This window comes from Dermacentor albipictus, chromosome 1 (assembly GCF_038994185.2).
Source record: "Dermacentor albipictus isolate Rhodes 1998 colony chromosome 1, USDA_Dalb.pri_finalv2, whole genome shotgun sequence".
In the NCBI taxonomy this organism is placed as follows: domain Eukaryota; kingdom Metazoa; phylum Arthropoda; class Arachnida; order Ixodida; family Ixodidae; genus Dermacentor; species Dermacentor albipictus.
The window spans coordinates 511,122,809-511,147,790 of NC_091821.1; the positions used below are offsets into that span (position 1 = coordinate 511,122,809).

Here is a 24,982-nt window from a genome sequence, read left to right on the forward strand (position 1 = left end):
TCCGGGGGCAGTCCTTGCAGCCTGCGGCTACCTCGCTGGTTCTTGTCGACGTTGGTGTCTTCCGAGTGAGGGCTTGGGTCACGGCTTTGTGGGGGCGTCCGGTGCATGAACGCAAAGCACCTCCACCAGATGTCACGTGGTGGTGACGTTAAGAACACAGTAGCAATACTGTGATAGGCAAAACTAACTTTTATTGGGCGAACCTGTGCCCACAAAACAGGCTACACTTATAGCGCAACGATAGCGGCGAACACGCTCGGCGATCGTCGAAAATCTGATCAGCGGGTCAAGCGCGTCGGCTTTTATAGATCAGTCGTCGAATGTTCCAGATTAACTGATGGGACCCGCGTGTCTTCCACAAAGTTCTACACCATTCGTGTTACGCGATGAAATCTGATAACACAAGGTTCGGCGACAACAGACACGCGAATAGAAGCGTCGATAACTTTCCAGAAACGTTGGATACATGCAGGCACGTCCCTCGCTCTGCGATTACAGTTGTTAAGCGGCGAAACGTGGTTGCGCGATAAAGACAAGTACACGTGTCAATATGTGCTTCCCATCATTCCCATGGTGGTACGACTGCAGCGCCAGAGTTCCTTCTAGTAATTATTGTATGAAACTCTATGCCAGCCGGCATGCGCAAATCTCAGAGGCCGTGTTTCATCATTTGAGCTGGTGGCGATGAGGTCGAAGTCAAAATGGCGCAGTGTATACTACACCATCACTGCATGTGCTGCTCAAAGATTCCTCGCTTGCTTCATCACGCGAAGTTGGCAGTGTCAAAGACATGGCACACGCCATCTGAGCAAACACGGGAAGAAGCAGCAGCTATGCCCCGACCTCAGATAGCGCGGTGGCCGATTTTGTAGCAGACGATGGCTTGGTTTTATGCAGCGTACGACGTCACACATGGCTTGAGAGTATGGCGGTGGGCGCCGGAGAGTGGGGCTTAGAGCCAGTGAGTTCCAGCTCACATATAGGACAGAAATGGGCTTTTACTGCCCAGTTTTTATGCATGCATAGCCATAATAAACCCTCTGCTACAATTTCTCGCGGGAAACCACAAATTGTTGGGTGACTGTGTCATGGCCCCTTCAACACATTCTTAGAAATTGCGGTCTTTTGCAGCTAAGGTTCAGCGCAATGCCAAACTATGATCACATTATATGGTTTCCGGCCACTAGATCCCATATGAACAAGAAAAGGTGCAAGAGCCGCGCGATGAAGAGCAATAAGTGCTCACCACGGCAGCTTCTCTGTAGCACTTGCCCACCTATGTCACGTGAAAATGCTGGAATGTACACAGCCTCCTCTTCTTGTACTAGCAAAACTCACAGGTAGGTCATCGCATGTCATATTCACAGCTATCGCTGTCAACCCTACTGCGATAAGCAACTTCACCTATCTATTTCACAGCATGCATGGCATAGTGCCATTGGAAGCGTAACGTATGCGGCGTAAAGCGAGCATCATGTTTCGCTCTGCTGGCACCGTATTCTGGCATGGCTCACCAGTGCAATTTCGTTTCGGTTTCCCGCAGTGGCGTAGCAACAGGGGGGGCCGGGGGGCCGTGGGCCCCGGGTGCAAGGGGCCGTGGGGGTGGGGGGTGGGTGTCATATACGCCTAAAGACAACCCTCTTTCCGCCGGCTTGACTGGGCGCAAATTGCAAAGAATGCTCCAATATCCAGTACCACGTGCTCATGCACCCGATGCGTTGCGCCGCAGAATTGTCGGCTGCCGCTCTATCAACACCCCACGAAATAATTGCATGAATGTGCGGGCTAAAAAATTTAATTCGCCAAATGGTCGCCAAACTACTCGCCTTAGCGGAACATTTCATGTGGGGTGCGCTCGTGCTTTGCATTCATGCTGGGAGCAGGAGTCGCTAAACATACAGTGAGGCGTTGTAAGGCGTTGGGGCTCTTGGGTCCCTCTTCCGTTCAGAACGCGCAGCGAAGACGGACAAAGACAGCAGCAAGAGGGCGTTCAACCAGCGCGCCCGGCACTTGCGTTTACGGCGAAGCGTTCGTTGAGAGTGACGTTGCATGAGTGGGGCCGTCAAAAGTCGCGAATGGGATTCTTTGGATCGTCTTCAGTCTCGGTTCAGCCGAAGAGTTTGGCGGCGCATGACTCTACAGGCTGTAGTCGCGGGCCCGCCACGATGTCCGGCTCGCTTTTACTTCCCCCATGCCGCTCGCTCCGAGAAGCCGCTGCGAAACCTGCCGTTATGTTTCACGCTTTCCTTCTTACCCTAGAAAGTTTCAGAGAACTGTTGTTGTTGTTTGAGTTCATGTGACAAGTACAGTGTCTGTATCAGCTGCACAGAATTTTATAAAAAATAAGGTTAATTTTGTAAGGATATTTCCCAATCGAGATTCTATGAAGTTATGTGTTTTTGTGATTACTAGGAACTCAGCAGCGTGAAAAATATGGCAGATAAGAAATAACTATATCCTTAATAATCCCGTAATTAGTACTTATAGAGGAAGCACTTCAATTCGAGAATTGAGGACTCAAAGTCATATTATTCATATTATTAACTCAACAAAAACTTCTTAAACAAAATCATTTTGGGTGCTACAACCTACAGTACTTTGGCACTGCGGGCGGCGCCCAGTATATGGCAGAAGCGAAAGAAATATGAAATAGTGGACCAGTGACGCTGATCCCTTAATCCTCTGCATTGCAAGTGCAGACCAACAGTAGTGCAAGCTGTCGCTCGCACGGGCTTCATCGCGGCCTTTTCTTTCTTTTTTTATGGTGACGCCAACAATCGAAGCGAAGCGTGCTCTATTCTGTTCCCAATCTTGCGGTGGTACCGCAGCTCGGATAATCACGTTTGTCCGTATAGCAGGAAATGAAAGCAAGGCTTTATTGATCAGAACGAAGAGAACTCGTAATTGTCATAGCATTGGCGCCCGCGCAGCGGGGAGGCAGGTAGCGTTTCTAATAGGGTGGGAAGATCAGCGTCACTGACAAACAATTTAATTTTCATTTTCGTTCAGGGCTGCCCACAGACAAAATACTGCGTGCCATAGTACCTACGACGATTTTTGTGAAGTTGTTGTTGGGCAAGATATGAATGTCGGGCTTCAATTTTGCAAATGCAACATTGCCGCTAAAATTGGTAATTACAACTTTATTATAAAGATATTTTTGTTACTTGTGATGTGAGTCATGTTTTCCACGATGCCGCATTTGTGTTGGCTGCCAAGCCTTACAGTCTGACAGAAGATGTCCACATGGGCTCATCACACGTTATTAGTGCAGCACCCTGTGGTACTTGACGCAGGAAAAACAGCGTGTATATTTGCTGCATTCGCGGTCTCTGGGGAAAAAAGCGAAGGAGAGGGGGACCCGGGGAACGTGCGCGGTATCCAAGGCGGCTGTACTGGTGTTGAAACCCGGAAATTGTCGATATCCTCGCCTTCTTCGACTACATCAGGGGGGGGGGGGGGTGACAGAAGACCTATGGGCCCCAGGTACCAGACGACCTAGCTACGCCACTGGTTTCCCGTCACCACCTCCAAACACAACCCAGCATGTCTCAGGCTGCTCAAGCTCCACCAGCTTAATGCGGGCATCGGCGTATCATGCCACAACGATTCTGACCAAGTGGGCACATCAAAACTTCCCTCCTAAATGTCCTGCCCTAAGAAGCTGCTTACCTAGGCTAAATTCTAGAAGCGCGAACGTAACTGTGTGGAAGCCACAAAAATGATGTGCGTCTCAGGATGCTCGGGCCCCACAAGCCCGGCATGCATCAGCATCTTGTGCCGTAACAATTCACAGAAGCATTCGTATTACGTAAATGTCAAATACACTAGAGTGTGCCAAATCTTTTAGTGACTTCGGACCATGCGTTTTCCCAGTTATTATGTTTTTTCTCTAGCTTTTTTCCAAAACGTATGAACGATCTTCGACTGCATTAACTTAAGGCCAAACTTGCATTGAAAAAGTTGTAGCGTCTTCTAGGAAACATCTAATTCTGCAGCTGCTAACTTTCTACTTGTTATGTAAATCATTTTTGAAAGGAATGCCTGTGATATGTCTACTTGTGCGCAATGACACCAGTGATCTCAAATGTGCTACATATGAGTGAACAGTGCATTGAGCCTGGTGTGCTACTGCTTAAGAAGCAACAGGGAAGTGACAGGGCAGTGCACCTTATCGCTATCATGAACAGCTGTGAGGGAATCACATCACTAGCTTAAATCACAGGGCCAAAGCACACATTGCTGCCCTATCAGGAGCACACCAAGCTAAATGCACTGCTCATTCACATGCACTACATTTGAAATTCTTCTTGAAGTCTATTTCAGGGACAGAGAGGAGATAGCATCCACAGAAGGAGCAGCATCACCTGTGGCACCTGTCTTGTGATGGTCACTGAAAGTTTGCCAAGAGCTTCATTGCGACTCAAGAAACGATCCTTGTTTACAGTGCAGTTAAACCTCGATATAATAAAGTCAGTAAAATTGGCGATCTTCTTCATCATACTGAGATTAGGTAATACTAAAATTTGACCATTTAAGTAAAAGAGTACAGTTACGATGGATTTTTCTTACACAAATGGGGCCGAGGGCCGCAAAATTTTTAGAATTACCAGGCAATTGGAAAAAGCAAATTTGAATGAGAAAAAAATAATTTTGTTGAATTTGAGAGCTGGCAACAAAACATTGTTTCGTGCCATGTGGATGATATCTTCGCATAGGTAGTACAAAGTGAAGCCAGCCAGCCAATGGCAAAGATTACAAACGTGGTGTTGGTGCCTGCGGCGAATACTTTAAATGAAAAACACGGCACTGCACGGCAAGAAGCTTAACAGCGAACGTAGAAGCAGCTAGGCCTAACGTTGCCGTGGCTAGGGCTGCCGGCGGATCTGCGTGCGATAGTGCCAGTTCGAGGCGGTGAGATAACCAAAATGGCGGCGGTGGCGGCTTTGATTAATGTCATTTCATACCTACAGTCAGGGCAATATACATTTACAATATGGAGTGCGTGGTGGTTAACCACGCACTCCATATAGTAAATAATTTGCCCGGCTTTGCGGAATTCCGCAAAGCCGGGCAAATTATCGGGCATGTCCGAAAAAGCGTCTGGAAAATCGGTCGTTAACTACTCTGGCAATACATTGTGCCGATGACACGGCGTCAATGACGATTCATTGCGATTCCTCTGTTACTGGAGCCAGCAGTAACACGACTTTCGTTCCCTTTCAATAAAGTTACAGCTAATTTTCCCTGACAGAAGCACAAATTCCCTGAGTTTTTCCAGACTGTTCAAACTCCCTGAGAATTCCCGGTTTTCCCGGTTGGTAGACACCCTGTCAGCCACGCTAACGGGCAGCCACAGTTGCGCTGGAAAGGGCCCCCTCGCACACGCTTGGTGGCGTTACTGTGAGCTCTGCTCCCATCCCCCCTTTGCTCTTGTGAGACCCCTCATGTACCTCTCAAGTCGCATGGCATGCAATTTTAGAGGTACATTTGCAAGCAGCCACATGTAATTAAACCATTTGACTATTTGAATTTGGAAATTTTGAATTACTGTCTCGGTATCTTTTTGTGGAAATGAAATTTCATTATATTGAAATCATGTATAAACGCACTTTGTTATATGGAGGTCCAAATATATGGTGTTTTGTGGACAATAAGTTATAAAAAGTTAAATACTTTGTTATATAGAAAATTTTGTCATACTGAAGTTGCTTATATAGAGATTTAACTGTATTTAATGATATACAATATAAGACACCATGTAACAGGAATGAAACAGAAAATTTCTCAATCAACATCATTAAGACCAACTAGGCAATGACACAGGTATGCACGTACAGCCATTACACAAGCACAAAATGGAAGCCCCTGCTAGATACTTTGGCCCATAAAGTATCCACCAATTCACAATATCAAGCACAAATACTAAAAACAGAATATTATGCAAACAACTCAAGATGACAAGAAAACAGAATGGCTTTTTTTTTTTTTTACAGTACATGTATATGTTTCATGGTGGCATCTTGGTGCATAGCTACAAAGGTGTTAGTATTTTCCGCAAAATATCCTGGAGGTCGATTCCATCTGCTGACTGTTCAATGAAAACATTAGAACTGTCGAAAATTGGCACGCATTAAAGAGCCCCTTACTAGGTCTGGTCATTTTGAGCTGCCAAGCGCAGAGCATACAATGCACTATACCGATCGTGTCTGCAAAGTATTACATCGCTACGTGCTGCGGAAAGATCTGAAATTTCAAACCGAACACCGTTTTCTCTTCTTCTTGCGGCCGCTGTGCTCCAAGCCAAAGGATGACGCATACATGCTAGCGCGCCTACGTACATGTGTTTGTGCTGTGACATCGCTCGTGGTGACAAGTGACTTTGAGAATTATTAAAGGCAACATATGTTGTTTATGTTATATGTTGCTTGAATAGACGAAGCTTACAGAAATAATGAAAGCATACAAACCGAATATCTGCATGTTTTTGTTTTACTTCGCACCGCAGCAAGAGAGATGTACTTCCATTTTGACTGCTTGTTCCCCCCTCGTGCAGTCGCGCGCACACACTGAAACTATGTCAATTTCTACAGGGTTCCAGCATGCGATCATGCTCTGTGATCCGCTTGTATCTGCCTCAGTATTCCTGTAGCACTGACTTATATCCCTAGTCCAGTGTCCTCATGCATAGCATGCAAAATCGTGCGCTGCGCAAAACAAGATAATCACAACAACTCGCGCGCAATGCCGGCAGCGGAAGTGCGCCACGCTGCAAAAGAGTGAGGAGAGAAAAAAAATGAAGGAAGAGCCTGTGATGTCATGCTATCCTGGTGTCAGTTATCCTCCAGCTCTGATATGGGAGAACACAGGGAAGAAATTTCACTTGCGGAAGCTATACGGGACAAGTGGAGAGAGTGTCTTGCATGGCAGCCTCCTGAAATCATGGGTTGCGGCACTGAAATATTTCTATCTTGGCTAATAATGAGCCGATTTGAAATTTTCTTACGGCAGACTGCTCCGTAAACACGTAACAAATTGCTATGGGGCCTGGTGAAGGGCCCTTTGAAGGCTGTTCATCTATGTTGGCATGATCAATACAAAAAAATATTGTAACGATGTTGAGGAACAGAGGTTAACAAAACAACAATATTTATTAAGGGCGAACCTATGCCAACAACTAAAGGTCACTGCGGTCGTGAAGAAATCTCTGGCAGTCGCGTTCTAAAACTGGCCTCGAACCGTCTTCCTCTTTCTTCTCGCATGATACCTCATGCATGTGGCACATGCGAGCTGCGCCCCACTGGCTACCCGTGCCACGATAATCACTGCCTGTTGTTGCTGAACACCATGGTACGGCGAGCACAGTGTCCAATATGAAGGGCGCGCAACTTTAATGTGACTAAGTTGTCGTGGCAATATGTCTTTTGCAGGAGTAATTAGCTCAGCTGTAATAAGACTCATTGTAATAAGGGCTATGATATATTTTGTGGGAAAAATGCAGAGATCGGCAATTTTTCTTTTTACACCTGGTGAAAGAAGTTCAATGCTGTCTTTTATAGTATAATACTTGGAGGATGAATAGAGTAAAATCTCGTTACTACAAGCTCCACATTAATGAACGTCACAGATTAACGAACTTTTTAGAAATTCCCTGCTGATTTACAGTTCCCCCCCCCCCCCTATGCAAAAATATTTTAGTACTTCGAACTTCAGAATATCGAACTTTTCAGAATAATGATCGTTATTCAGTTTTCCTGTAATGTTAACAGCGCCTCAGTACTAGGAACTAACGTTCCGAAATTTGGAGGCTCTTAGATTTATATGCATCCTTCACAACAGCCGACATGGTAGGCTAGCAGACAACAAGGCACAGAGAGTGGATGTCGTGGCGCATGGGATCAGAAAACTTGAGATGGTGCCCATGAAAAAAAAAAAAGAAAGCGGCCGAGCGGAGGTGATGATGAATCAGGTTTTACAAGCACATGCTTCACCCAGAAAAGTGTCACCTAAGAAGGGAGGTGTGCCTCTTTCTTTTTTCTGTGCATGCCTCTTTCTCTGTGTTTCTTTCTGTGGCCATACTAGCTACGCACGTGGTGAACTGTAACCTCTGTACTCGCAGGGATGCCACACAGTCACACTTTGCACTCTTCAGATAGTGTCGTTTACGCGCGCTTGCACTTTGACATAGTTTAGGCGTCCGTCTTGAGTGAGAGTGTTGCGGTGTCAACGGCAAGAAATGTGAAAAACAAACAAAAAGCAAGAAACATTGTGCTTTGGAGGCGACGTGGAGCTACGCCTTTTTGTCAGTAGTTTTCCCGGGACCAGCGTCTGCTTTGTGCGTGTCACTCTTATTTTACGGTGCTTCTGTGGTGTGTGGCAGCAGAATCTATGGAAAATAGCAATAGCAGGTGCCAACAGCAATGTTTTCGTAGATAGCTCATATGATGACAACTTATTAACTGATGGATTTATAGGCGGAATGGCTTTGGGGCTTTCACTATAACAATCTTTCAGAGTAATGACCAATTTACCGTGGTCTCCTGAAGTCCGCTATACCGAGATTTTACAGTAATTTTTTTTACAGAGTTGAGAACTGCCTTGTTTTCTATAGATGCTAATCTATTAATGAAGTGAGATTGGTGAGGACTCTTAATGCATGAGACATGAGATAGGTGAGGACTCTTAATGCTTGAGACATGCTCAAGTTTCGGATGTACAATGTGAGTATAGGTCACAACCTTGGTCAGTGCGACATTATGTGCGGCAAATGAAACACAGTGTTGCCAGAATCTCTGGTGTGCTAGTTTTTCCTTTAATTGGGTGTGCATTAGATTCATACTTTGCTTAGCGACTCTAAGGTCATTTCTACATTAGTTTATGATATTGAACCCTTGAAACTGGTTTCAGAGCTAAGCTTGCCCTACTTCAATTACATGTCCTTACTTCCTTTTCCCGTGTTCGCTATGTGGCTCCTTGTGCATTAAGTTATTAATGCACTATTTCCTGTGTGGTGTCTTCCATTTACAGACTATAAACATACTGCTGTTGCACAATAGGCAATTTATTTGCTCAGTCAGTCCTTTGTTCTGTCCACTATTTCTCTCATGCAAAATCGTAGGGTTCTTATTCCTTGTTAACCTTAAGCAGTTTGCTTTCCTGGCCACTGCACATAGCTTCTACATTTTTCTTCTTGATGTAGTTTACACCTTGTCCCAAGCATTTCTTTTGCAGGTGGGCTGATCTAGAGCATGACAACAGCAAAGAATACCTTTTAAGCAAGGTTATTTGAAGTGTGATGAGGTGGTTTTTACATAGCCAGCTGCAACCCTTGTACACAAAACTATTGCCGTTTTTCATGCATTAGTCGCAGCAAAATGCCATGCCGCACAATGCCTTGCCTGCGCTATTTATTCAGCAGACCTTTGGAGAAATGGAATTCCTTTTCTGGATCGATCATCTCCATGCATGATAGCAATTGTTTTTTTTTTTTTTGCACACACCACCAACACAGTTCAGCTCTTACCTGTCCCCCTTGCCCCTGAGCAGCGTGGTAACTGATAAATGGTTGACCACAGCTGCACCGGCGGCACTCACCATTGCTGCCCCTCCAGACGCTCCCCGCCGGTGTGCCCATGTTGGTCAGGCACAGCGCACATCGTGGCAGTGGCTTTCTGCAGTGTGGGCAGCACGTGACCTGCAGGAAACGTGCACTGTGGGCCTTCTCAAGCCATTCGTGGCCTGCAACTGCGTACCTCTGCGCAAAGCGCTAAACTCAACCCTGACTATCTATGCAGAGCTCCATCGGCAAATGTGGCTGCAAGATGACAAAAAGGCCAAGAGTAACACATTCTGCTGGCCACATTGTGGAAGAAAACTTCAAACAGATGAAGGCCTTCACTGTATACAGTCAAACCTACGTCTAACAAATTCCACATATAATTATCTGCCGAATGCAACAATTAGGTTTTGATAATTCTACAATATTGTCACGTGGTGGTGACGTTGAAGAACACAGTAGCAAATACCATGAAAGACAAAACTAACTTTTATTGGGCGAACCTGTGCCCACAAAAACAGGCTACACTTATAGCACAACGATAGCGGCGAACACGGTCGGCGATCGTCGAAAATTTGATCAGCGGGTCAAGCGCGTCGGCTTTTATACAGCAGTCGTCGAACGTTCCAGACTAATCGTTCGGGCCCGCGTGCCTTCTCCAAAGTTCTACACCATTCGCGTCACGCGATGAAATCAGATAACACAAGGTTCAACGACAACATAAAGCCGGGTAGAAGCATCGATAACTTTCCAGAAACTTCGGATACATGCAGGCGCGTCCCGCGCTGTGCGATTACATTTGTTAAGCGGCGAAACATGGTCGCCCGACAAAGATAAGTACACGTGTCAATACCCCCCTCTTAAAAAGCGTCGACCTGATGCTGCAAGCAAACGGAAGTAACAAACAAAAGCACTTGTAGCACAGAAAACAAAAAAAAAGGATGTTCTTCAGCGTCCGTAAAAGGGTTTAGGGATTTCGAAGAATGGCCGGAAATTTGCGCGAAGTTTTCATCTGCGGAAATCTTCAACGCCGACGAGACCGGGTTGTTTTGGCAGATGCTGCCCAGCAAGACGCTCGACGTCTGGGGCAGCACGTGTCACGGGGGCAAGATGAGCAAAGTCCGCGTGAGCGTTCTGCTCGCTGCTAACATGGATGGCTCTCAAAAGCTCCAGCCCTTTGTGATTGGCAAAGCAAGGGCACCGCGCTGCTTCAAAAACTGTAAGCAGCTCCCCGTTTGCTACGCCTTCAATGAGAAGGCGTGGATGACGCGTCAGCTGTTAACAGAATGGCTGCAAGCGTGGGACGCCAAACTGGGCAAATCGGGGCGTCACGCTTGCCTCCTCGTCGATAACTGCTTGGCCCATCACACCACCTGCAAGCTCGAAAACATCGCGCTCAAGTTTCTGCCGGCGAACACGACAGCAAAGTTGCAGCCGCTCGACCAAGGCATCATTAAGTCGTTCAAAGTCGGCTACAGGAGGCGACTTATTGATAGGCTTTTGGTGAACCTCCGCATGGGCACCGAGCTTAAGGTTGACCTGCTGGGGGCCATTCAAATGATGACGGGCGCCTGGAGAGACGTGAAGCAGGATACTGTGACCAACTGCTTCCGGAAGGCAGGCCTCGTGACAGCCAAACTTCCTGAAACCTGCGAAGATGGCGACGGCGACAACGAGTGCATGGACGACGCGTTTCGCGAGTTGTCGTCCCTTTTCCCGGCTGCCGTTCCAACCGAAGTGTCTGCTGACGATTATGTGAACGTTGACAGCAATGTTCAGGCTGTTGCGAGCCTCGCCGACGAGGATATTGTAGCTGCAGTCGGAGGGACCCAGGCTGACAGCTCGAGTGGCGACAAAGATCGTCCGGACAAGGGCGCGGCTACACGCTCGTACTCCGCCGCTGAAGTGGCGGCAGCGTTCAGCTTGATTCGCCGTTGTTGAAGGAACCGGGCTTTCGCACCTGAACAGCCTCGATAAGATCGAGGTTGGCGTCTTTAATTTCATTTGCAAGGCGAAGAAGCAGACCAACATAAGTGATTTTTTTTCACGCAAATAAAGCGTTACGTTGCGTCGTGTGTGCGGAAATAGTTGTCATTCTTGAATGCGCCGATCTATAGGTCATCGTCCGCCACAGGTAGAATCTCTGGGCCTGTATTTTTTATATCGAATTTTTGATATATCGAATTAATTCGCGATCCCCTTCGAGTTCGATATATCCGTGTTCGACTGTAATGCTGCCGGAAACTCTAGTAGAGGAGATTGGGCTGTCCGGCTTCAACTCGGTCTGCAAAGGCAAAGAACCAGGCAGAGGAATTGCCACCCTAATTGACAAGCAAATTCCCTACATAGAGTACGAACTAAAATTAGGGGTGAGTAAAATTGAATACATATTGATAGAAATGGTCCTAAAAAGGCACAGAGGTAAATCACAAAGCTTGTTCTGCCTCAACGTATATAGCAGTCCCAGAGAGATGAGACAGAGCTTCAGAGCAATTTTTAATAAGGCCATGAAGGTAGCCAAAACTGCGCCACTCATAATAGAAGGGGACTTCAACGCCCCACACCAATCTTGGGGTTACCGCTGGAGTAGTAAGAAATGGGAAGGAATCTGGCATCATGCCACGGATTTAGGCCTTTCTCTTATCACGGACCCAGCCTTTCCTACCAGGTGTGGCAGTTCCACGTGTAGGGACACTACCCCGGACTTATCCTTCACTTATAACATACCCAGGGCAGACTGGATCAACTCTGGTACGGACCTAGGAAGCGACCATTATATACTGCACATAATGGTGGAAACGACGGGGGCGGAGGTAAAGCATTTCACTTACATAGACTGGGATCACTTTAGAAAAATCAGAAATGACAGAGCAGACACAGATAGAAAGGGGCGCATCAGACTACAAGAGTGGGTGGCTCAGCTTAGGGACGACTTGAATGCAGCAACTAAGGCTATAGAGACAGAGGAAGAGGTCGAACAAACTGATAGTAGATTGGTGCATTTGATCGAAGCCAAGCAATCGATTTTACAAAGATGGAAATCACAATGCTTAAACAGGAGACTTAGGAAACGAATTGCTGAGCTCAATAAGAATATAGAGGAACACGCACGATATTTGCGGCAACAAAAATGGGATGAGGTGTGTAAATGTGTAGACGGAAGGATAAAACGTGGAGGCAATTGGAGTCTGCTCAGGCATCTGCTCAACGAAAAAGGCACTAAATCGAATAGACGTACGGCAGTGGCGAAGCTGGTGTACCAGGAAAGTCAGACTGCAAGCGCAGAGAGCATAATGGAGCGATTGGCTACTAAATACTTGTCTCTCAGGAAAGAGGATCAGGAAGTGAGTTATCCTGATTACTTAGGGGTAGAATGCAAATATATGGATCAGGAGTTCACCGAAAGTGAGGTATGCAAGGCACTGTATGATCTGAATAGTAGGTCAGCAGCTGGCCCGGATGGCATCTCTAACAGATTGCTTAAGAATTTGGATGACGAATCAATAAAATATCTGACCACATACATTAATTAACTATGGAAAGATGGGGTATATCCAGAAGAATGGAGGACGGCCAGTACTATCTTAATACCAAAGCCGGGCAAGCAACTCAACTTGGACAATCTGAGGCCAATTTCATTAACATCATGCCTAGGGAAGACGATGGAGCATGTCATATTGAACAGGTTAACGAAATATGTGGAGGACAATGACATCCTACCGTACAATCTGATTGGTTTCAGATCAGGCTTGTGGACACAAGATGCAATGTTGCTAATCAAGCATCAACTGCAATTAGCTAAACCAAAAAAACACTCGAGCTCTCTTGGGGTTGGATGTCGAAAAAGCTTTTGACAGAATTAAGCATAGAGCAATACTTGAAGTGATTTCCGAACTGGGATTGGGGAGAAAACTCTATGAAGTGGTCAAAACCTTCCTTGGCAATCGTTCAGCTCACCTTAGATTCGGGGATATTAAATCAAAGAAGATGGATCTCGGTGACAGAGGGACGCCACAAGGGTCGGTCTTGTCACCTATGCTTTTCAACCTGGCCATGTCAAAAGTGGCAAAGGGATTAAAAGGGATAGAGGGCATTCACTTTACCATTTATGCAGACGATGTGACTATATGGACCGCTGAAGGAAGTATGGGACATGCGGAAAGCAGACTTCAGAAGAGCATTTATGAGGTAGAGTCTATTTTAGAAGACATGGGACTCAAATTCTCTGCTAATAAGTCTGAACTCCTTGTACCCAAGAACCGAAGAAGGGGTAGAAAACCGAGGGGATACGTTCCGGAGGAAGAACCCAGGTTAGTACTAACCACGAAGGCAGGCGAATCTGTTAAGCAAGTAGAATCCATTAGAGTCTTAGGGTTATTCCTGGAGGCAAATGGGGCAAACGGAAGAACAATACGACACATCACAAGCAAGTCTATGGAGGTAATAAGACTGCTAAGGAGAATCACTAACAGACACAGAGGGCTGGAAGAGGAGAGCGCCATGAGACTGGTCCACGCTTTCGCCTTGCGTCACTTCTCATATGTAGCTGGGATGCTCAGTTGGACACAGACAGAGCTAAACAAGTTGAACAGATCAATTAAAAGGCTAGTCAAAACAACAGTGGGATTACCGATTAACACGCCGGATAACAAATTAATGAAACTGGGGCTCCACAACACAATAGCCGAGATAATTGAAGCTCAGCAAATTGCCCACAGAGAGAGGCTCTCTGGAACAAGACCAGGTAGAGCAATACTAAAAGAGGTAGGGTGGTGCCCAACCAAATCCAAAATTTCAGGTGAAGGCACAGTAGAACTAAAAGATAGCATAAGAGAGATAATCAAGACGACTCCTTTCCCGAGAAATATGCACCTGGTGCACAACCTGGAAAGACGAAAGGCAAGGGCCAAAGCTCTCCTGCACGAGATAGAACACGACAGAGAACATGCGGCTTTTGTAGATGCTGCGTGGGTCTGAGGAAAGAAAGCCTTTATGGCAGTAGTAGTAGATGCAGATGGTCTCACTCGGGATGCTATTAGAATCATGACTAAAGACACGACAGTCGCGGAACAAGTAGCGTTTGCATTGGCTTTAAGGAATAATAAGAGGACGAAGATTTACAGTGACTCTAAAATGGCTATTAGACACTTTACCAATGGCTTTGTAACCAAAAGGGCTGCCCAGCTAATTGGTGAGTTGGACAGCCAAAAGATCGACATCCGCTGGTTTCCTGCGCACATGGGGTCTGTCGATTCATCTCGGAAAAATTAAAACGAGATGACTAACGCAGCTGCACGAGGACTTACTATCCGTGCACTACGCAACCAGGACCTTAATAATATACAGGAGGAGAACAGGGACCAATTACTTACATGTAATGAAATCACGAAGCATTACTACATGAACCGAAGGGAATTCCCATTGCAACACGCTAAGCTCAATAGAGCTCATGCGGTGACTCTGAGATTGTTGCAAACAAGAACTTATCCAAGTCCAAACTTTATAAACAAGACATATCCTGAAAGAGAGATACCAATGAATTGCGAGAAGTGTAATGGCATCGTTACTCTGGATCACATGCTTTGGCAGTGTCCTGTGACTTTCACAGACTGTGACAAGGAGAGAGAGATTGGTGGCGGCAAGTCCTACACAGTGGAGTTCTTATCGATCAAGTACAGGCCATCCAGAAGGTCCATGATACGGCGATAAGGTTAAACCTTACTGTCCCGACGTGGGAGCCGCCTGAGTCAACCTAAGGGTTGATCTTCAGGACATTAAATAAAGTTTATCATACCATACCATACCATTTACAAAAACAACATGTTAATGATTATCCTCCTGCAAAAAGTTTACACCAGCAGCAAAGAAGAATACACTTAGTTTCTGCTACTGTGTTTGGTTGAGCTCTGTGCCACCAGGTAATTGCATTGTGCAGACCATTCATGTTTGCGCTTCTGCTCATCCTATGAAACGGCACAGTCAAATGGCCAGGCCCTGTCCCCTTGTGCTTGTGTTTACCCTCATACTGGACTCGAGAAACGCTATTGCGTTAGTAATTTTCCGGTGTAAAGTGACGGCCGCAAACGCGCAAATCCTGGCGCCAATCGGATAGCAGAACTCTGATGTGTTGCAGACTTGAGTACCCGACCATAGACATGTTGCTTCATGCATGTGCAAGTGTGATATAGACTCGTGTCTTCTCTCTCTTCTTTTTTCACTCCCCCTTTCTCCTCCCCACGTGGAGGGTCGCAAACTGGACTCAGTCTGGTTAACCTCCCTGCCTTTCCTTCCTCCCTTCTCTCTGCCTCTACCGAGGTGTGGCAGTTGTTTTTATTATTGTTTTGTTTTGTGGAGTAATAAAGTTAACAGCATCCTGACAAGCATTTTAAAATCTGTACATGTCGATCAGCGAAAATATAGTTCTTCATTTCTCCCGCATGCCCAATTTAGTTATGGTTTTTGAACAAACAGCCACCTTAATATATCTATGGTCCCAAAAATACTGCACCCCTTATGTCCCTGGTCATGATCTTTGGAGGTGTTATTGCTTTACTGCACCTGAAGCGTGAACTCTATTTGGGAAATGCCTTAGGAAATGTTACGTGTCTGCAGCTGCGTGTGTGTGTGCGCTCAGCCTCTTGCAAACTAACTCCTACCCAAGTCCAACGTCCTTTAACAGCAAATACCTTGAGAGTTACCCAAATTGTTCTTGTGTGGCCTGTAGTGAGGCTGCTGCTTTGTCTCACATGCTCTGAGAGTGCAGGCCAACGGGCCCGAAGTTCACCAAGGAAGAGTGGGACGCGCTCCTGTGAAGTCCCGTTTTTGAGGACCAAATCCTGGGCACCCAGCGTGCCCATGATCGGGCCGGCAGGCTAGATCTGTCAGTCCTGTTGTGGGATTAGCTGAGCAGTTTGCAATGCAAACTGCTCGAACCTCTCTTACAGTAATTGTGTTCCTGAAAGTGTTACTGTTTTTTTCTTTAAACTTTAGACTTTAAAAAAATTGTATTGCAATTTATTCTGCCTTCTTCATTTCTTTTCTCTTCTTTTCTATTGCTTTTCTGTACTGGATAGTACTCAATGGTGATGTCATCAGCTACTGGGCGCTGCCCCACAAACTGCTGCAGCTTTGGCAGGCTCGTTTCTGTACTTCGAAGAAAAATTAAACAAAAAAATTACAATTGTTGCATTTGCCTCAAACAGGAAACGAGGGCATACTTACTGCACTCTTATTAATAGGCGTGGCCCTACAGTAGGTTGAAACAAATATCTCGGTGGTAAACTTGACTCATCTTTTCATCAGGGTCCTTGCATTGACCACCTTGCTAGAAGGTTAGCAGCAGCAGGTTTCACATTAAGCTAAAAAGATTTCACACACAAAAAAATACAGTGAATCCTGTTCATATGTTTTTCACTGGACCAGGAAAAAAAAATGTAGCAGCCGGGAAAACACAACAGTGAAGAAAGCTCCAAAAATGAATGAAAACAGTGATGCTTTGACTTGAAACAATGTATTTCTGCAAAGTGAGCTTAGGGCTTAGAAAAATCGAGAATGGAGGATTGCCATTTCTTTCACTTGCTGGAAAGCACCACTCATTTCTATATAGCCTGAGAGGCTGCATTATTATCAGCGTCGCTTTGAGGTGTGACGTACCTGCAGAGGAGGTCCAGAGCTGCGACGGCTTCTCCAAACCTTAGATCTGCCAACTTGAAAAATAAACCACTTAACATTAATCATGCTATTTATTTTCAGAGCCAACGCATTGAACTGGTTGAAGAATTTAAAATTCTTGGAGTATACTTTTCTTCTAATTTACGTTGGGATGCCCATATTAAACATCTCTGCGGAAAACTCTCTGCGGTTACCGGTGCTATGGCACGTTGTCGCACATTTCTACCTACGAGAGCAAAACTTCAGATATACTATGGTCTCTTCTTATCGTATATAAATTACTCTTACCTTGTCTGGGCTACAACATCTAAATCTAACATGCAAAAGCTAGTAATACTTCAAAAGAAAATCGTTCGGTATATAGATAACGTTAATCGGCTTTCACCAACAGATAATATATTTCTCAAATACCGACTAAACCGCGTTGATAAATTATACGAACACAGATTACTAGAAACGATTTACTTCTCATCCGAATATGTTAAGAATTATTTTGCATCCCTTGCTCAGCTAGAACTCTGCACTCACACGAAACATACTACACGAAACCCCGAGGTGTGGAAGGTACCATGGTTCCGAAACAATTACAGCCTACAGTCCTTAACACATAATATACCGACTGTACTAAACAAATATAAGCACACAGCTACGCTAAATAAAAATGGTTTGCGTGACTACTTTCTTTCTTTATAGTGACACTTTAGTACATTTGCATTCAAGTGTAAAATGTCATCTTCATGCATACGTACGAAATTGTAATGCTTGTTGTGTATAAAGATTTCAGTGTATATATCATGTGAGTGCTACTGCCATGTAAGGGACCCTGGGCCTCCGTCAAGCTGCTGCGACAGCTTTTTGCCCAGGTGTCCCTCCAGTTCCTTTTGTTTCTGGTAAATAAAATTGATTGATTGATTGATTGATTGATTGATTGATTGACCGGAATCTTGTGGCTCGTCATCATTATTGCATTCAACGGCTTCACTCGTAACCGAGTTTGCAACGATCTACGCAATGCTTTGACACTCTCAATGTCATGACAGCAGCATCCATGATGACGCAGTCATCGTATGCGATAGTGTGGCCTTCCAATCATTAACTGTTTCCACGTTCACACTTGCTGCTTCTCCGCTTAGCGTCTTATAAGTGATGCTGCACCTCTTCCGAAAACAGTCGATCCAGCCATTTGGCGCCACAAAGTCAGTGATGGTCTGTCTGTGGGCTCTCTCCATTGCCTTCTCACGCAAAATAATGCCATCGAAGTCAACACCAGCAGTGCGAGCTTGTTAAACCAGGTAAGAAGAGCCTTGTCGAGGTTCCTGTACTTGGCACCATGAGCCTGCTTAGCTTTCGGGCCGAAGAACATGGCATTCCCTTTTATCAATTGCACCCGAGCAACCGCCTGCAACCACCACTCAGAACCATTATTATGTGAATCGTGCAAACAACTTAGGTCACCTGCTGCCAATACCCTGCGGCAATGCCGTACCATGATCACCTAGTGCCTGGTGAGGTTTGTCGCTACCCTCAATATGCTGACTCTCACCCTACGTAAGCGGCGCCTCTATTAATGATGGCTGTTTTGCAGTCCTCTGGCAGGCACAAAAGTTACCTAAGAGGTTATGCCCGAACCCACCCAGGCAATGCAGCTGCGTTGCTGTGTGTTGCCCGGGTGGGTTCGGGATACCAGGTTGTGACATATCACGGGGATATGTCTTCACAGCTACAACGTAACAGCAGGGATTGCAATACATGAGATTCTATGTGAGCTGTGCTGGGACTGGGCAAAAACGACGCAGCAGCCGGGAAAACGCAACTCCGAGGAACGTAAGAGCGGGGTTCTACTGCACTGCACCTGACACACATATATTTCACTGTCACCTCACCTAGCGTACGGAATCATGAGGTTATACACCTGCTTCATGCTGCATGCTTCAGTATGTACTTGCCAGAAAAAAGCTCTGAGGATAATTATATCATCACTTAATGATTCCGCACCATACTTAAGGAATGACATATAATCCTGTGATGCCAGACTACACAACTGAAATTTTCATGACCAGTATAATGTACACTAATGTACCACTTGCCTCGTCACATGTGTGACTCTTGAAAGCAGCGACTTAAGATGAAAGAACTACATGGCAGCGTTAAATACATGCTCTGTAGTGCGAACATTTGCGTTAGAACTATGCTCTGTTTCGTAGATGTGCAGTAAGTATTGCTACAAAGACTAGGGAATCTTTTTACGCTGCTCGCATTTGCAACGAAAAAACAGTGTGTCACATAAAAAAGAAGATACAGGTATGCATCATGTAATGTATTTACTCATGTAAAGCCCGCCCTCATGTATGGCCTACTATGTAAGCAAACGCCTAACAAGTGTGTGTGCGCTTACTGAAGTGAAGAGTGTAAGCTCGCGGAGTCAAGCCTGCCTATGTCAAGCCTGCCTGTGTGGCATCTGCATCTGTGACCTCGGTAACAAGAAATTTCAAGCAAATGTTACTTTATTGGAGCATAATGGTGAGAAAAAGTTTGTAAACAAATTTTGCAGTGCTCTCACTGTAAAAAGTAAAGAAATTGATATTATGGTTGCACTTTTGTCTTTTTCCAAATGTTCTTTTCCGAAAGTATTTTTTTTCTAGCCCAGCTGTGGCTGTGCAGGGCAGTCAGTGCAGCTGTGAGCACATGCCGACCGTGCACCCCATCTCCAAGGGGGCGGGTGCGAAGAGTAGGCAAGCTGACATTGCCAGGGCACTGTCATGCGCGCTGTTTTCCCGCAAGTTCAGTGCTGCAAGTTGCATTATCTTAAATTTAGGAGACAGGCTGAAGCTAGAAGCCAACAAAATGTTTGCTCTTCTCTGCCCGAGGTCTTCGTGATCGCATCATATCACTGCGGGCGAAATTACCAGCCACTGCGTTGCAGGCTCCGCTTCATATCACCAATGCGAAGATGCCACCGACACGGCACGAAGCCCCATCTTTGGTCACAGACTTTCAAATTCAACAAAATGACTGTTTTTTGCATTTAAGTTTGTTTTTTCGATTCCCCGATAATTCGTAAAATTTGACGGCCCTTTCTATGTAACAAAAATCTGCTGTCGACTGTACTTATTTGCATAAAAGGTCAAATTTGAATATACCACATTTATTCACATCTAGGCATAGTGTTTTTTCAGATAATCATATACCAAACTCTAGGGTCGGCTTAGATTCGAGGATTTCAAAAAACGCCAGTTTTTAATTGAAATTGCATGGTCGAGTTGCATAGCTAGCGCCATCTAGAAAAGTGAGTATTGCAGCCGATACTAGCCGTGCTGGTAGTTAACTGAAGTACACGAGCGACATCACCATTTTGACCTGTGTCGTATTGGTGTGCAGTGTGACGTTATCACAATGACACCAAATGGGAGATGCCATTTTAGTGCCACTTTCAAACAAAAAGTTGTGCTGGACGCAGAAGCATCATCAAACCTTCGAGCCGAGCGGCACTTCGGCATCGATGAGAAAAATGTCCATCGTTGGATTAGACAACAGGAGACACTTTTTGCATGCGCCGCAATGAGATGACAGCGATAAGGAAGATAGCGACATAGAATGAGCTCGGCATGTTCATATTCAATAAATGCTATTTTCATTTTGTGAACCCTGTCCTCACTTTTCTGTTTGGTCTACATGTGAGGTAAGCTTTCTTCTTTTCTTCTGGTTTTGAACTTCCAGGGGGTTGCGTTAAATTGGGGCCAGCCTAGGTTCAAGTAAATTTTGATATAAAGAAGCAAATGCCGATTTTATCGACTTCATTATATCAAGGTTCAACAGTAAAATAAATAAATAAACAAAAAAGAACTGTCAGCCCAAGCACTCTGTAAAGATGGTTAAAGGGACACTAAAGGCAAACACTAAGTGGACGTGGATTATTTAAATAGCTTTCCAGAAACCTCGCAACGCCTCTTTCATGCCAAGAAAAGACTTAGTTTAAGAGAAAATTGTATCTGAAGGATCCAAATACCTTTTTCGGAATTCTAACCTCCCGCCACACAACCAGGGGGTGGCAACATTGCATGCGCCATTACTGCCCTTCGCTGCCTTCGGTGAGTAAAACGGCACCCGACAGATGGCGACACTGAGCCAAGACAGAGCGGTGGATTCACCGCTGCAACTGCTTTTTGGTCAAGTGGCGTAGACTGTTCGAGCATCCCAAAAAATCACATGGAAGTTGAATTCTCTCCTACTCGCAGTTTTTGCAAGCCAGCAAAACCAGCGCAGCACTGCCCAATTAAGAAAGTACTGAAACATGAAAGCATGGGCGGCGCAGAGTTAAGTGGAAACGAAACCTTTCGACCGCTCGCATCACAATTAACGGTAATTTCAATGAGTTCTTTTTTTTAAAGCATGAAATGGAACTGGACAAGCAGCATTTTATTTCATCTTATAATACAACACGAGGATGTTATTGCAATGAGTAGTTGAGTACTAGTGACAGAATTTAACTGAGGAGTGCTTTTGTCATCGGGCAAGTGCTTGAATGTCCCGGGGGAGTCTCTAATCATGTCCTGCATTTATCTCGATTTCTCAATTATTAAGGCTCTGTTTGCGATAATACTGACGCCTTAGAAATTTTTGAGCACTACTCTATCACTTTAGGTTCACTTAGCATTTGCCTTTAGTGTCCCTTTAACCAGCGAAGCTGAAACGAGCAGCCCCGGCTAAATCCGGACAGTTCATTCCAGTTCAAGTACTAATCAATTATTGGTTATGTATTGTGTGCCTTAATTAATTAATTGATTGAATAATGACTACAAACATGAGAAAATTGGCACAAGTGCGTTCGCGTGGTAGCTCCGAGCGGCGTCAAAAGCCAGCTGTGGAAGATGACGATGACGCTGGAGCCATTGCTGATAATGATAGCAATGCGTGGACTTGTTTATCTTTTACGGGTGAGGGCTTTTCACCATCTAGCAAATGTTATTGCTCAGCACGGGTCGCACCCGCATGTATCGGAAGTTTCTCAAACGTTATTGATGGTTCTGTTGTTACCGAAGCTTGTGTGATCTGATTGCATGTGCGAAGCGAATTGCGTAGAACTTTCTGGAAGACACGCAGGCACCACCGATTACTATTATTTTTTTTTATTTATTGATACTGCAATCCCACTTTGGGGATTTTGGCAGGAGGGTACAAATGTTGAAAAGATCACAAAAAAAAGGCAACAGACAAATATATAGGTACATAAGAGTAAATAAACTAATATAAACTAAAATAGAAGTCATATGGTAAATACTAAGTTAGACACGATGTAAACAAGGTAAGTGAAGGCTGTTGAACTTGGGTGTTAGTAAGCTGGTTCCATTCAGTTATTGTGCGCGGAAAGAAAGAGTATTTAAAGGAGTTGTTACGTGTGCAAAACAGAGCAATTGTTAATTGGTGTCTTTGTCTAGTATCATACCCGGATGAAAAGGTTATTACGTCTGAAGTGTCTAACTTATAGTGCCCCTTTACAATCTGATACATAAATTTTAGGCTAGATGACCGGTTTCTTTGCGTTATTTCTGGCAAGTTTGCTCTGGTTAAAAGGACAGAAACAGAAGAACGTCCAAAGCTGTTATATATGAATCGCACACCCTTTTTCTGTACGCTTTCAATCTTGTTAATATTGGTCCTAGTGAAGGGGTCCCAGATTATGGCTGCATAATCTAATGATGGGAGAATAAGCGCTTTTTATGCGGTCATGCGGACATCAGGAGTAGTAAATTTTAAGGCTCTTCGTAAAAAGAACAACTTACAGTTTGCATTTCTTACGACATAATCAATGTGTTTAGTCCAGTCTAGGTTACTTGTTATCCAGAGGCCCACGTATTTGTAATGAGGTACTTCGTGAAGGACACTGCTGTTGATAGAATAGACAAAGGTTAATGGTCATTTTTTGGGAGTAACTCTCATGAACACTGTTTTTTCATAGTTTATACACACTTGCCACATATCACACCACTAAACAATTTTGTTGAGTGTATCATTTAAAAGAGTTTGGTCAGCTGTACTGTTAACTTCAGTGTAAATCACGCAGTCATCAGCATACAATCGTATTTTGACAGGAATGTTGCAGACGATATCATTAATAAACAAAAGAAAAAGAAGGGGCCCAAGCACAGACCCCTGGGGAACGCCTGAGTCCACACCAAGAATTTCCGAAGTTTCTCCATTAAAGACAACAAACTGTTTTCGATTGTTAATGTATGCGGCAATCCAGTTTAAAAGTTGTTCGTTATTTAATATTGTCCCTAATTTGTGCAATAACTTCTTGTGAGAGACTTTATCAAAACCTTTCTTAAAGTCCATAAAAATTACATCGGTTTGTTTTCCGTTATTAATTAAAAGTGCAAAGTCATGTATTGTTTCTACTAGCTGGGTACACGTAGAATAACCTTGTCGAAATCCATGTTGATACTTTGTTAAAATATGATGTTTTTCAAGAAACTGCGTTATGTGGTTACGTATAATGTGTTCTAAAAGTTTACATGCAGTACAGGTTAAGGAAATCGGACGATAGTTCTTTATGCAGTCTTTCCTCCCATTCTTATGGACAGGTTTTACTCTGGCGATTCCCCAGTCGTCCAGGACTTGCCCTTCAGATAGTGATCTGGAGAACAGAACACACAAGTATTTTGAGACCCATTCAGCGTATCTCTTTAAAAATGCGTTTGGTATGTCATCTGGCCCTGGGGACTTCTTTACATCGAGCTTTAAGAGCATATTCAAAATTCCAGCTTCACTAATTAGAACATCTGGTTAGGGTGGGAAATTTGCGTCGAAGTGTGGTAAAATATCATTATCAACAGTGAAAATGCTTTTAAATTGCTCATTGAAGGCATTTGAGATTTTTTTTTTTGCGTCATCTACTTGTACACCTTCGATATCAAAGACATCACAATCGCTAGAAGTCGGGCGTATGTGCCGCCAGAATTGCTCGGGGGACGTGCGTATAAAATTAGGTACGGACTCTCCGAAATGCCGTTGTTTGTCAGTTCGTACTTGTGTTTCTAGCTGTAATGTAATATCCCCTATTTTCTGCGCAGTATAGGAAGAGTTTGTAGATTTTTGTTTTTTCTTTAGCCTCTTGAGTTGCTTTTGTAACCGCAATGAGTCCCAAGAGATCCAGGCGTTCCTGCGCTTCGACTTCTTTACAATACGGGGAACATATTTGTCGATGCATTCTTTTATAATTATTTTGAATTGATGCCAAAGACTGTTTATATCTCCAGAATAGGATGAGAAAATATCTAAATTAAAGGAAAGCATGTCAATGATAGAGACATCATCTGCTCGTGAAAAGTTAGGGAAACTAGAGGTTGGGTTATTACGTTTAATTGCTGCACCAGACAATTCTAGCAATACTGCAGAATGGTCCGAGATACCAGGTATTACCTCACAGGAAGTTTCGGCTGTAATTGAACCACTTACAAAAAACAAGTCGAGTATGGACTTTGAGTTACCCTGAATCCTGGTGTAATTTTGAACTACTTGCAGTAAGTCGAACGCGAAGGCCATATCTATCAGTATTTCACAGTGATTATCATTTCGGTTTCGGGCTGTGAATGTTGACCAATCCACCTCGGGAAGGTTGAAATCGCCTGATAGGATTATTTTGTCCCCAAGCCTGACTTGTGTGTCTAGATATTTTCTTAAGTTTTTGAGTATGCCAACATCACAACCAGGAGGCCTGTAAATAGCGCCTATAACATACCTGGTGTTACCACAGTA

The 24,982-nt window shown here is 44.6% G+C and overlaps 1 protein-coding gene across 2 annotated transcripts in view; it reads right to left on the bottom strand.

Moving 5' to 3' along the window:
* mio (GATOR complex protein mio) overlaps window positions 1-24,982 on the bottom strand; it is a 534,566-nt gene that overhangs the window by 62,915 nt on the left and 446,669 nt on the right. For both annotated transcript variants that reach the window (XM_070532612.1, XM_070532613.1), the window contains exon 24: window positions 9,595-9,694. In XM_070532612.1, the coding sequence (XP_070388713.1) occupies window positions 9,595-9,694 (100 nt within the window). The remainder of the gene's footprint in view (window positions 1-9,594; window positions 9,695-24,982) is intronic.